Source organism: Larus michahellis, chromosome 4 (assembly GCF_964199755.1).
Source record: "Larus michahellis chromosome 4, bLarMic1.1, whole genome shotgun sequence".
NCBI classification, from domain to species: Eukaryota; Metazoa; Chordata; class Aves; order Charadriiformes; family Laridae; genus Larus; species Larus michahellis.
Window position 1 is genome coordinate 40577348 of NC_133899.1, and position 14807 is coordinate 40592154.

The following is a 14807-nucleotide window of genomic DNA, read 5'->3' on the forward strand; positions in this document are numbered from 1 at the left end:
AGAGGGAGCAGCTCTTGCTCAGAAGTGAGACTGAAGAGATTTTGTGGAAGGTCTTGGACACATCTCTAGATTGTATTTTTAGATCTCATTTCAAATAAGCTTCCTGATTGCTCGTATTTAGAAAGATGCCTTTCATATTGTTCTCATATTAAGTACTCTAATATTTGATGAATGTCATTACTGTGAATTTGAAGACAAAACTTGTCCAGATGGTAGAGGAATTTGCCAGAGAAACAGTTTTGAAAAGGAAGAATATTTACAGTGAGGGTGGCCAAACATTGGACTAGGTTGCCCAGAGACATGGAGTGTCCATCCATGGAGATATTCAAACCCAAGTGGCCGTGGGTCAGGATGGCCTGCTGAAGGTGACCCTGCTTGAGCAGAGGGCTTGGACTAGATGATCTAGAGGTCCCTTCCAACATAATTGTTTCTTTGATTTTTTGATTCTGTTTTCGGGTGTGGTTTTGTGGTCTCTTTTTTCTCCTTTTTGGCATCACTAAAACATGAATTCTGTATGAGATGCAGAGCCTTCTCTTTCACAAACACATTTAGCATTAAGACTGTACAAAAGCCTAAAAAGTCAGAATAACCTCTTACTAAAAATTGATTTAACTTCCATGTGTGGCCTTACACTATTTAGTCTAATCAAATGGAAAAAATGAAGGGTAGTTTCTATGCAATCTATTTGAATGTCAAACATCAGTAAAGATTTATAAGCTCAGAGACTCACTTGGAGGTAACAAAATAATAACATAAGGTCACTTTTTTTCCCATTACTGCATTAATTTCAGTTTTCATGAGAAAGGAGTCATAGCATTGGCCAAAGCAGGACTTAGGACCAATAATAATTTTGCTCCATTTCTGTACTTACCTCTTAGCTCTGACTTGTAATTTTGTCTGCAATGTTTCATTGAGCAAGAAGGGAAGGCTACTTCTTTGTGTCTAGTTGCATGACATTTCTGTTATGGGTGAACTTATTAACAGTACCGACTGCTGAGGGAATAGTAGGCTTTTTTCTTTTTTTTTTTTTTTTTTTTATTGTCTTCATCTGTCTTTTCCTTCTCCATTTTCCCAACTGAGTCCTACTTTCTCTTTCCCTCTTTATTTCTGTGTGTCACCATACTTTCCCATTTCTGCAGCATCCTCTGTTATGGTCAGGCTTTCACTGAGCACATGGGTTAAATCTAAAATCAGAGAAAAACTTAGGATTGATCCCTGATGTGGCCCTAAAAAGGCAGCTTGAAGAGCAGAGGTTTGCTTACTCTCTGTGGTTACTTAACAGCTCGCTCTTTCTGGTTTTTTTCCTCTTATGTCTGTGGGAAATTTTGGGGTGAATGCCTTCAATTAAGGTTTGTTGTGGGAAGACCTGGTGCATCATCTCTGCTGGATGCAATGGTAACTCTTGCCCTGAACACACACAACTAATTATTGCTGTTAATTTTTAAATTATAATTTGCCTTACTTTGAAATAACATGCTTTCTTAAAGCATACTTGCTTATGATCAGATAGTTGGTGTGAAAAGTCACTTCAGCAAGAACTCTAAAAAAATAAGATATGACTTCTCTACTATATAATTGTTTGTGTACTTACATAAATTTAATTGTGTCTAAGTGCAATTTGGCATGCAAGTGGTGTCCTAGGAGTGCTCTCTGAGTTCGCATATGAATTGTACAAGTTAAATTAAATTTCAAGCTGCTACATGAATTTGTACAACTACATACTGATTTGTTTTTGAATTCTGTATATCTCTGTCTCACTACAGACAATCACGGCAAAAGTTTTCAAACACCCTGGACTGAAATTAACTTTGGCATAGGCAAATATGGCACTCTGAAATGGGGAGCTCTTCATTACTGGTTAATTTTGATTGCAAACCTTTGCATATGAAAGCAGGGGGGCTTTGAACTTTGACAGAAAACTGGATCTCAGTATTTTATCAAGCTATGTTGTATTGGCAAGCGATTCACTTGGTAAAAAAAATGGAAAAGGGATTGTTGCATAAAGGAAACAGCACTTTAATGTTGTTGTAGAATAAATCATTTTTATTGAAAAAAAAAAAAAGGGGGCTACTCCATTTTCTCTATTTACACAAGAAAACATATAAAGTCTTATTGAAAATTGGCCAAATACATTCCCAGACACAGTTTTGTTGGCCAAATCTTTTGAAGGATTTCTTTATGGATTTTTTTGGCAGGAGAAGTGATTTTAATGGAAAAGTATAAGATGTACCAGATGCAGTCTTCTGGATTGCCATAAATGGTTAACAAATTATTGGAGACTGTTGTAAATGTCTGGTTTACAGCAGTCCATGCTGAATTTTGGCTCAGGTTTCTTTTGTTATTCAGTCTTTTCATATGCATGAAGTACGTGTTTTTTAAGTCCTTTTCAACTGTAAAATTCTATTTTAGAAGGAAATATTCCATTTAAAAAATATGGTTAGTGATAGAGTTGCATAGTCACTGTGGATGGAATATAGCTCTGTAGCTTCCTTAAAAGTTGGTTCTCTGCGACATAAAATCTTTTTGCCAAGTAAAAATAGAAAACAGTAGTATTTAATTGAAATTATTAATACATTTGTTTTAAAATTCATCATGTGAATGAAAATTGAAAAGGAAACATGGGATTGTCTTGCTTTGTAGAACAATAGCAACAGCGTGAGGTTTACTTGCAATTTGTTTTCAGATGCTGTTTGTTTATCTTTTTGTGGCATTAGTAGTTTAACTTTTTTAATTCCCTTTACTCCGTGGAGACCCAAATTGCAACTCAACTTCCATGTATGTTCCTGCAAATGTTATCTTTCTGTAATTATATTCCAAATGTTTTTCTTCAAGTATTGGGGTCCTATTTAACCAGATTTACAAAGCAGCATAATTTTAAGTAAGTTTAAACCTTGAAACCGTGGATTTATTCTCCTGTGCCTCGCCTTGGTGTTTTGAGAGAGGAGTGCTGTAGAGCAGTCACATTATTGGAATGGATTTCAGTGCGTATGGATGTAGTTGTTACAAGATATATTGTATAATACATATAACTTTGTTTTTTAACTTGGTTTGAATAAGGAGCTCAATCCTTATGTTCGTTGAATAAGAACTTTCTCAGCATGACACTTGTTAGTTTATTCTACTCTCTACTCTCTGAAATTCATATTTGTGAAGTAAAATGTTTATATAAAGATGTGGAGTATTTGAACAGGACATGTTAGGTTGTATCCATTTTTAGAAATCAACTACAAGATAGATACAAGAAAAATGTATCTTTTGTAGGTTTTGTTTTGTTTTTTTAAATGGAGTGCTTTTAATTAGCATGAGCTCAAGAAGTGTAAAAATGGTAGAGAAATTAAGTAGGTCGGCAGTTTTTCTGTAGGATTTGAAGATAAGCATTCAACCTTATAGAGAGAGAGGAAAAAAAGCTCATCGTTTCTGCTTGTAGAGCTGGCCTTCACATGGATAGTTCATATTATTATATATTTGTCAAACTTCTGTGTGTGATTAGACTTACTTGTACTTTTATTAGGAGAAAAGTAACTTCAAAGGTAGTATCTTGCAGAACCCCAGTTTGAAAAACTATATTTTTGCTGTCTTGAGGTGAAGCCATTTGTAGTTTATCTTCTGACAGTTCTTTTTATCTTGTAATTATTTGTTTTCTTGTCTGAGAATGTTTTACTGCCAGTGTTCTTAAATCCTGCGTTTGAGGATTTAAGTGAGATAAGTTTTTCTAGCACTTTTTACTCTGTGTTTTTTGTACAAACTTGTGTAGACACAAACATCGGATACACTAGGAACTAGATAAAAGTATCTTGAGTTTTTATAAGGAGGAAGCTTTGTGCCTTGTTTCCTTACAGTCAGAACGTTGTAAAATATTTATGGCAAGTAAAACTTCTAGGAGAATTCTTTTTTCTTTATTATGAGCTTTATTTTTATGAGTTTTGTGGGAGGTCAGAGGAAAACAGAGTTACTGACACAGAGTGATCGGGGTTTGTGTGTATTCTGTATTTAAGCTAGCAAGTTATTTGTGTTAGCAGAATTTTAGAATTGTAGAGAAGTTAGTGCTGTGAAATTATTGGGCAAGAGTGAATGTAACAGTATCATGCCATGGCTCCTTTTAATGAAATGGACTATTACGTTTGTATCTCCCTCATATTAAACACTCTGACATTGCGAGGCTCAAATGTGTAGACAGTAGACAAATCATTGATTAAGAGCAGGAATTTCAGAAAGCTGAAAAGTTATAGCAGTAATGAATGCAGAATCTTAACTCCTCTCTTACTCTTCTAATAGGGTCCTTTCTATAGGGCAAGAATATCATTATCAGTGTTGTGATATCTTAGATGAACCAATTTCATTGCAGCCACTACACAACAGTATGAGAACTTGGAGTCAGCGTGCAAAAAAGGCAGAAAATCTGTGTAGTGACTCCTAGCACACTCCCAGACAGCCCTGTACTAATTAACTTACAATATAGGCCCATTCACTTAATTTGCAGGCCATGATACCTGACTGAAAGTGTTTGCCATTTTCCTCTCAGTTTTGTCTTTGGTTCACGGTAGCTGTGGTGTTTTCATCTCTGCCATTTTTACCTGAAGGTTTATATTCCCAAAAGTATGGGGAATCTTGAATAAATCTCTGCAGAGCCTTTCTTGCCAGTATACTGGACTGTGAAGCACAGCACTGGTTCTAGGATGCACTGGTATGTCCCAGCGTGCTGTTTCAAGAGCTTGTATTGATTAACAGGAGCAGGAAAAGTCCTAACAGAAGAGACCCACAAGTCACTGATATTGCTCTGCCAACCGGTCATTCTCCTGGGAGACTGAAGAACTCCTTAGTACTCCAAGGCTTTAGCAACCTGAGAGTAGAGTACGCAGAATAGCTGGGTTTAGGAAATATTTGAGGTTAAGTACTGAGATCAAAAGACCTGATGCCACATGCAGTTTGGTCAGGTTATGAAAAAGATCGCCACCACACAACCATAGACCTTGATCAAGAATTTCTTCCCAATTCTGTGTTATGTAGGTGGAACAGACCAGTTCGTCAGACTGCCTGCAGCTGATTTATTTCTGTGTGTTTCTGGACTTTAGCATTGACTATCGGTCTGAAAGTTTTAGCTTACTTCAAATAATAATCGCTTAAGTTGACACTTTTTTACAAAATATCAAGATGGTTTTTTTGTTGTTTTTTTGAAAGCACTATAACAATATTAACATTTTTATTTCCAAATGTGTGTATTATTTATAAGTTTTGCAACAAAGTTTTGAAGTTTCAATTTTTAATTGCTGTGACCTAACATTTTATAGGTGAGATCAGAAGAGAAATGTTAGAAGATGTACAAAATAAACTAATGAATCTTATGAACAGCACAGAAGGAAAAGTGGACAAGTAAGTCTTTAATGAAAAACTTGATATACATTTTTATTTTTTATTCCTCACAATGTACAGATACATTACTAGCACAGCTGTAAGACTAGGGCAGAACTGGGCTTCTCTATGTGATCTTGTAATTATACTTTGATTATTTTCACATTTTTCCATTGCTTGGTGGTTATAAGTAGCAATTTTGATTCATAAAACCAATATGTATGTAAAGTTGGATTACTGATAAGTTTCTTAAGTAGAAGTGTCCTTCAATAGCATGAGCTGTGCAAATGGAGATGAAAGTTCTTAATGAACGTCTGTTAACAATGTCTAAGGTGTGAACAGCAAGCCCTTTTGTGTAGCTAGCATCACTTGGATGTGTGTAAATCTCTCTTCCTTGGTCTCTTTTTTTCCTTCTCTTTAGCCGTTAGAACTGAAATGGGGATGGGCAAATGGGTTCCCCTGTCCCCTGCCATACATCTTGATTTGGGACTGCATAGAAATATCTATATGCTCTTCTGAGTCAAGATCTTAGAATAAACCTTTTCCCTAATTGTAATGCCTACGTCAAACCTTGCTCGTGCTCAGTTCAGTTTCACCGTACTGCGTAGAATGTATCAAATACTGTCCAAATTAACACTTCCCCTATAAGAAATGTTGTAACTTGTTGGGGAAGGAAATTGCTGAGGTACCGCATTATTTCCCTGTATTAGATATGTTTATTTGGATTATTGTAAAATTAACCATGAGTATGAGGAATCAATATTACAGTATCAACTGTTACCCAAGAGCAGATTGTATAACGAGCTTCCTTTGTTCTGCAGGCTCCTGATGAGAAACCTCTTTGTTGGACATTTTCATACTCCAAAAAATAAACGTACTGAAGTGTTAAGGTTAATGGGAAGTATCTTGGGAATAAAAAAGGAAGAACTTGATCAGGTAATACTTTCCAGAACACTAGACATCCTGTTTTATTTGCGGTATCCTTGCCTGCAAATAGAATAACTTGCTGCTAAACTAGATGTGACTCTCACTGCATTTCTTGTGGGGAAAGTATGTTTTTTGTGCTCTCATCTGAGTTAATTTTTTATGTGGGACATGCTGATCTTAATGGAACTGTTTGATAACATTTTTTGATAGAATGGATCTCATTTTGCTGAGGAATGCTGATGCAGAAAGGAAGGGATTTAACTTTGTGCTGTTGTGTATAATAGCTGTAATATGTTAGTCACAGAAAAGTAAGCCAGTTCTCTAAGTACCACTAGGTAATGTGAAGAATGTGGGGCTTATCTTTTTAAATAAAGAGCCGGGTTTTTAGACTACCAGTCTTTGGGGGCAGAGAATAAGGTTTTGACAGTAATTAAAGTTTTTATTTATCTGTAGGATTCCCCACATAGTTATGGTGAATAAATATAATGAGCACAATGTTGCTGTTTCTTTTGTCTGCTGCTTTATTTTTGTTTTCCTAATTTTTTTTTTTTAAATACTTTCTAGTTATTATGTGAAGACCAAAGAGGAGTTACGAGATGGGTGACTGGCTGGCTTGGTGGAGGAGCTGGATCAAAGAGTGTCCCTAGTACACCTTTGAGGCCAACTCATCAGAACATTTTTAATAGTGTAAGAATTAATTGTGCATTCTCTATGTTTGAGTGGGAAAAAATGGGGCAGTTGCATATTTGGGGCAGTGCTGATATTTGGCTCATCAGTATATTGAGCTTCATTTACTGATGCTACTGTATCTTGCATTATTTGCGTGTATTGTGCAACTGCTTTGGCATAAGTTGTTTGGTTTTTTTTCTGCATTAAATAAATATGTAGGCATTGATGAAAATTATACAATACTAAGTGTTGGGCTAATACTGAAATCTGGTTACTGTTCCACTGGTTCCTGGGATCACTGACTTCTTACAGTATGGACATTATCTTGCAAACTGACAGTGCTGGAGGTTAAATACGTGTAAGAGTCTGGAATTCTGCAATACTCAATAGTATAGAAGACCATGACATTGTATTTTGATGACTGTGTTCCCATATGTCCTTTAAATTTAATTTGAAAAGTTTTTGCAGCTGCTGCAGCTGGAGCCTCTTATGTACAGCATATAACGTTGATATTTTAAGCTTTCAAATACTGTAAAGCAACAGTTCTCATGGCATGGTCCATGGGAGCAGTTAACCTATGGAGCTTTCCATTTTGCAGACCAGTAAATAATGCACTCAAAGATAGAGCACTGAGGGACTGGGGTTTCTGGATTCACTTTGGATTTCTGCTCATTGAGCTAGACTTTTCACATTGAGAATGGATTCCTGTAAATTAACTTAAAGTGTAGGGATGGGGTTTTGCCCACTAAAATAATGCAGGCACTCAGGCTGCCAGAGGATTGTGGTCTGATTAACTATGGATGTAAAATAGCAAAATTAATGCTTTTGTATGTATAGTACAGGCTTTACTAAGCAAAACTTTATCTTGTGGTGCTACTGACACCCTAATCATTCCATGCTTCCTTTATTCAAGACTTTTTGTCAAATAAAGAAAGCAATGTGTTTTAAGCTAAATGTTTAAGTTTTATGTGTTTCTGGAGAAGTTATTTGCTTGAGCATGGACACAGGAAATACTCTGATATCAGCAGCAGCATGGGATTCTTGAAACAATTGGCTTAAATTAATAATGGAACCATGGTGGAAGTATGTATGTTATCTTTAGAGTTTATCAATTTCACATAAACACCACTTACTGAGACAGCAAAAAAAACTGTATTTTGAAAATAAATTTCATTGTCACTCACTAAGGACTAGTTAGTACCAAGTACTAAATACTTAGTATTAAGTAGCAGTGCAGAATTTTTTGGAGGCTGCTGACAGCTTTGTGTTTTATGTACCTATGTGTTTTTAATTTACATACTTTTCAACAGAGCATCAGTAAAATATAGTAACTGGTAGCCTCTTGTAGTCTTTTTCAGAATTGTTTGTGAAATTCCTCGAAACAGAGTCTTGCCCAAGCCTTCCTCCACCCAAGCTCTCTGTTCATGATATGAAACCTTTGGGAGCAGCAGGAAGTAGTAAAACCAGCAGTACTCCATCCAACAGTCAAATGCAAGGTAACATTTGAAGAAAAATTTGAATCTTTACACAGAACATAAATGACTAAAGGCAGAATTTTCAAGGGGATTTCAGTGACTCTCTGTTTTCTCACTTGTAAATTATGAATTTGATTTCTTCCCCCTGCCACCACCCCCAATTTCCTGCTTTCTCTTCTTTTTTTTTTTTTTTCTTCTTCCTCCACCCTTCCTTCCTGCTGCTTCTGTACCCCACTTCCGAAAATCTCAATACAGAAGACTGAGGGAGCAAATTCCCTTTGACATGGAAAGGCTTTAATGGCACCTGTTAAAGCCAAACAGATGCCGCACAGACAGCGCCATATGGTTTATCAGTGAACCCAGTCCTGATTTTCAGCATCCCCGTTGATCAGCTTGGGTCTCACTGAGTGAAGAATGCACGTAATACCAGCCTTGCAGTGCCTCTCTGGTATGTAGAACCTGGTTGCTCAGAGAGGACTGAAAGAAAATCAGTTAAGTGTATGGCCTGATTTGAAATCTCTATAAGCTGTGCATGAGTGTTAACTTTGATTTTTCTGAGGCAGAGAACAATTCTGCTTATATTATGCATGTTGAAATAGCGCGCTTTTGTCTAAGTAATGTAAGATCCAAATCTTCAGTTTAAGTGATCCAGTTTGTGCTTGATTTTTTTATGTGCATTTATTTAAGACTTTACCGAAACACAGTCATGATTTGCAGAAGCTTTGTTCTGATTGAAACTTTAACTGTAAACTCAAAAAACCCCAAACAAACAAAAAAAAACCCAACCCCAAAAACCTATGTAATATATAGATCCACATAGAGAGATATATATGCTTAAACACCCTCTTTCCATTCACCTAAAGTAGTTGGATGTTACAAAGTATAAATGTCTACTGTGAAATACCAATTTATCTCTGAAAGCAGTATTTATTTTTTTAATAAATGTAAATTAAGTTTAGTTTTCTTCTTACTCTTCTTCCTTGTAGTATAACAGCAATATAAGAGGTAAAGTATCTATTTTACTTAGTAAAAAAACAGTGTCCTTGTCTGGAAGAAGTAAATTCCTGATACCTTTTATCCATTCAGGAGCTAAATTGCTGGCTTGTAAAACTAGACACCTGTTATAGATAATCCCTTTAATTGTTTGGGTACATTTAAGTTTTTTGTTCCTAGAAGTGGACCGTATGGGAGCAGTTTTTAAGTACCGGGCACAAATGTCAGTATAATATCCACACAGAAAAGCATTTATGAGAATTAGAATGTTTACAGGATGAAAGACTTTGCTTAAACAAAAAAATCTGAATAAAATCACCTATCCAAACAATTAGTTTGATATGGGAATGTCAGTTTAGTTTCTGCTCTGCATCTGGTGTAGGAACCTTGAGAACAGGTTACATCTGGAGCTGAGTGAGGATTTGATGGGGGAAGTTGGGGAGGGGCAAGTCGATTTGTTAGATTAAAAAAAAAAATAGTTTATTAATAATTTATTAAAACTAACATTTTATTACAATTTGACTAATGACCAAACGTTAAGTTTTGTCTCAGGACTAAATTGTGGCTCACTGTGTCTGTGGTGTTTATTTACGGGGGTTTTCTTGGGGCTGTTTCCTGGGGAAGCTGTGCCAATACACCATGGGGTGGGAAAACCTACCTGTGCACCACGTTGTAGTGCGTGCACAAGGGCCCTTGCGCCTTTGCATTGTGCTAGAGTCAATGTGACAGGTATTTCATGTCCGACACTGCAGGCAAAGGGTGTTCAGGTTGCCTGTGACAGAGATGTATCATTTTTTTTGGGTGGCCTGAGCTGTTACTGAATGTCAGCTGCCAGCAAGCACAATATGGTTGGCAGGTCTGTACCTGATCTTTAAGTCAGGCTTGTAACTGGTGGCCTGAAGTGTAGACATAGGAGTTGTCCAGACAAAGAAGCAGTGGCAGATGAGATCCAAGATGAGAGAAGACAGAGGGAATGAAAGTCTTTGAGAGCGTCTATGGTCCATAGCAAGAAGATAGTATTTTCACGTTGCAAAAGTAAGCAATTTTTGAATGTGTTTGTGAACAAATGCTGTAAATATTGGGTAGACTAACACATGCTTTCTAACAAAGTGGTTTTCTTGTTGGGTTTTGTTTTACATCTCAGATTCCACAGTCTCGGGAACGAGCAGAAGACCAGATATAAATCCATTTTTAGCACCTCGATCTGCAGCAGTGCCTCTCATAACACCTGCTAGTAGTTCTGGACATCTGCTTATGAAACCGATTTCTGATGCGTTGCCTACTTTTACGCCGCTGCCAGTGTCTCCTGATGCCAGTGCTGGCGCTGTACTCAAAGACCTCCTAAAACAATAAATGATCTTGTATCAATATGATGATAGTAGCACTTTAAGGAAAATGAGAACACTATGCTGTATATAATTTACCACAATGAGGCCTTCTGTAAAAAGTCACGTACTTGTTTGCAATTGTACCTTGCTTTTCTTTTAATTATGAACTAACCAGTGCTTTGGAACTTCTAATAGTGGCATGAGGAACTGCCTTCTTTATAGCAGGCATTAGTTTTGGGTGTGGGTTAAATCTTAAACTGAGGGGTAAAAAAAAAAATCTATCTTGTTGCTAGATTGTCACAAAACAAATTGAAGGATTTTTAAACCGCAGTTATACTCTGAGTTGTTTCAGTTATGCATAGACAGCATTAACTCTTTGGTGTTGAGATCCGTTTTTCCATTAAAATGATCTGCTATTGGCAGTGGGCCTTTGAGAACCATAATTTTTAAAAAAATAAAATTAAAATAAAATCTCCAGCCAAAATGGTTCTTATTTGAGGTGTTCAAATGACACAAACTCCAAAGAATAAGATGGTGAGCACATGGGAGTGTGATTATTGAGCAGCTGCAGCCTTCCACACACAATTTATGACATCTGCTTAATGTGCACTAGGACCTGTTTCTCTTATTTTACAGGATTCGTCACATTTGGGGGCAACTTGAGGCATGTTCATTTCTTTTTGCACAATGATTTGAGTTTCCCCCCCTACTAATAGCTGCTTTCAGCAGTCAAACCCATCAGCACCAAGGAGTTAACTGTGGAAGCGAGTGCTTCATTTTCTAGAGGTGTCCATATGATGCAGAGTGGGTAATTTAGCGAAAGATAGGTTCACATATATAAAGACACTTTACTCTAATGGTCTAAGATGTATATTTGAGAGACACTTTATCTTGCGGATTTTGTAGATCCAAACATAGGGTTAAAGCTTGAACACGTGTATAGAATTTAAAGGGAGGAAGATGCTTACTTATCTCAAATGTGTAAATAGGTCTTTGTAAGACCAAGGCCAAAGTCAATTATTCTGTAAATTTTGCTGTGATAACTTGTACGCTTTGTTTGGTAGGTAAACAATGAAGTTGCATACTAAAGGATAGAACCAGGAGAGACATCCTGCAAAAGTCGTCTTCATAGTGAATCTGAGATAAGACATCTTCAGTTTAAAATGTGTAATTCCTAAATCTTTTTGTATTCCATTCCTTGTTTAGTCAGTGTTAAAATAACTGTTGTGAAAGTTCTATATTAGAACTGTCAACCTTTACATCTCATTTTCATTAAGATCCTGGATCAAATTGTTGTAAGAGTTATATTTAAATAAAATTAATTACTGAAACTTGTACAGAATCAAGCAAAATAATGCAAGAAATCTTTGCATTTATTTATGTAGAGGTCAAATAGTGAAATTTCTTTTGTTGCCTTGAAATCTAGCAAAGTTTTCTTAATTATTGTATTTACCTTAAGAACTGCTTGAGTCCCTTTTCTCCAGTATGTTTGTGTTTTATGGAAGACTTATGCAAATTTGGAAGTGGATTGACCATGTTGAATTTTTATTTTAATTTCTTTACTCCATTATAGACAAGATAATTAATTTGGAAGTTTGATTACTTAAAGGATAGCAGCCACACATAGTATACCAAAGTAAATTCTGCATTACATAGTAAATGTAATGAGTATTTGAAATTACCTCGGCTGAGAACATTTCGGTATGGTACTTCAAATGTACATCTTCATTTAAACTGGACTGGAATAGGTACCTTTTTCTATAACAAATACAAAGGAAACTGAAATCAGATGGCTTCTGTGCAGTCTCTCGTGTTCTTTAGTCATGCCTATTTAAGGCTATTTAGCTGCTTCAGGATAAAATTGGCTTTGGGTGAGCCAAAGCAGAAGGAAATGCTTAGTTTTTAAAAATTATGTGACTTAGATATTGTGAATTTCAAATGGACTCATGCTGCTCACTATCCTCTGAATATACTAACTGAGCAGATCTGAACTTTTTTGTACAATTTTTTTCTTTAATTGCAGAGAACTTAATATGTACATGCTTCTCTTCCAGGAAGCTTTATAAATGCCAATAAATAAAACGTGATAAGGTCATTTGTTTCTGCATGCTGTAAATCAGTTCCATTTATACAGTGAGCTATGAGTTTGAGGAGGGAAATCTAAAACCAAGCAAAGGTATCGAAGAACTTCAGAGTTCCTCATTAAGCTGCCTCAGAGAGAAGAAAATCCTCTATAGAAGAGATATAAGAGGCTTCAGTCCTTAAGTCGTAGGACGTCTGTTGAACTATGGAGAAAGTCCCCATGGCTGAGAGGTCTCACTTCTAGGGCTTATTCCACAACTACAGCAGTGGGTTTTATTGCTTTGTTCGAAATCAAATGTGCTCTGTGTGCCAGGCAGTACTTTCCCACTGAAAAGTGTAGAACAACTTCATTTCCTCATTTCTCTCTTCTTTCTTTGACTGTTTCACAGAGTATTATAAAACTTCAAGATTTGTTTTTATTGAAAGATTAGCAGATACAGGTTTTCCTCTGATTTTTCTTCTGTGTTTACTTTTTGCTTGATAACTGTTTCGTATATGTTTACCTTACCAGCTTCCCACGTGGAAGTATGTGACTCATGTAGTCCGTCCTGTTAATTGTGTGTGTCTTTCACACAGCAGCGGAGGGGAAAAAAATTCTCTGTGGAATTCATAAGCAGGTGCAGTAGTTTAAAATTTTCATTCTTCATTTAACTTAATTGTTGTCTTTCACCTTGCTTTTGCAAGACAAAAAAGAGTATGCCCCCCCTAGTTTTGGTTTAATAAGCTGTCAGTTATCTTTAGTGGTAAGGTAACATAATTCTAGTAAGGAATTAATTTTGCAAAGTTGATATAAGGGGGAAAAATAAGGGTTAGGATTTTCCATTCTCCTCTTCAGGCTCTCATTTTTTGCTGTTCTTTGCTCATTCTGCATTCTACAGAGAGAAGGAAGTAACTGCTTGATCTTTCTAATTGTTACTGTAAAAGAAAGCACAATTTTTTTTTTAAATTAAACTCTTCTGCATTTAACCAGTTAATCACAGACATACAGCCATAGAATTTGTCACATTATAGTGATGCATGTAGAAAGACTTTTTTTTTTTTTAACCAAATGTTAGTTCCCAGACTGTGTTTTATTGTTGCTTCTTATTCATGTTCTTAACCCATTTTGCATAAATAGCTATTAATAAGGCAGGCTACCTGGGATATACATAGCAGCGACTGAGTGATAAAGCAGAAGAGGCAGAATGGAAGGTGCTTGCCTTGTAAGTATTGCACATTATCACATACCTCATGACAGCTTTCCAATTTTAAGCCTTCAGGTCTTCTTACTGCCAGTTTTGATAACTTTATTGCAGCATTATCATAATGAAGTTCAAGAATCACTTTCTCAACCTTGTAAATGTGATGTCACATCCTCTCAAACACTCCCAGTTTGGGAGTAGATTTAAATACTTGAAGAAAAAGTAGAAACATTTGTTTAATATGGAGAGACATTAGTATACTGTGGAAGTAGCAAGGATTACAGCTTCATGCATTCTTTCAAACAGAGGGGAGTCTATGATTTATCTAGACCTTCAAACCAAAGTAGTCTTTGTGTTGATATACTTTTGTCAATGTTTAAAAACATACATAAAATTCATCTATGTATATATAAACATATGGCAGTGGTAGCAGTAAGGCTTGAGGAATTAAAAGCAGTGTATGTATTTGTTTTATTTTGTCTCTTTTTTTTTTTCCCCTCACAGTAAGTTTAATAGTTTGTTGCCTGGAGTAGTTGTCTTTCAGGTGGAAAGCTTCTAATTAGCTTTCTTAGAAAATAATATATAAGAATTACCAGCCTACAATTTTTGTTCTATTTTGTTGTGCCGTTATATACTGCTGAACTTATTTGCAGCCCCGCAAAGCTTAAATATGGAAATGAGTCTTCAATAAAATATAAAGGAATAGACAGTGGCTGGCATTTTATTTAAAGGAAAAAACAATTAGTACGCGCCATGTTGTTTACAGTGGTGCAACACTGAGTCTTGGACTACTGTATTCATCT

The 14807-nt window shown here is 36.0% G+C and overlaps 1 protein-coding gene across 2 annotated transcripts in view; it reads left to right on the plus strand.

Annotated features, from left to right (window-relative positions):
• The window catches only part of TRIP11 (thyroid hormone receptor interactor 11), a 35065-nt gene extending 22229 nt beyond the window's left edge, over positions 1-12836 (plus strand). The window contains exons 16-20 of one of the 2 annotated variants that reach the window (XM_074584192.1): positions 5289-5370; positions 6171-6285; positions 6841-6963; positions 8294-8441; positions 10558-12836. In XM_074584192.1, the coding sequence (XP_074440293.1) occupies positions 5289-5370; positions 6171-6285; positions 6841-6963; positions 8294-8441; positions 10558-10766 (677 nt within the window). In that variant the 3' untranslated portion in view covers positions 10767-12836. Of the gene's footprint in view, positions 1-5288; positions 5371-6170; positions 6286-6840; positions 6964-8293; positions 8442-8675; positions 8806-10557 lie in introns of those variants that run through there. The other variant, XM_074584193.1, reaches the window with a different exon arrangement.
• The last annotated feature ends 1971 nt before the right edge of the window (positions 12837-14807 follow it).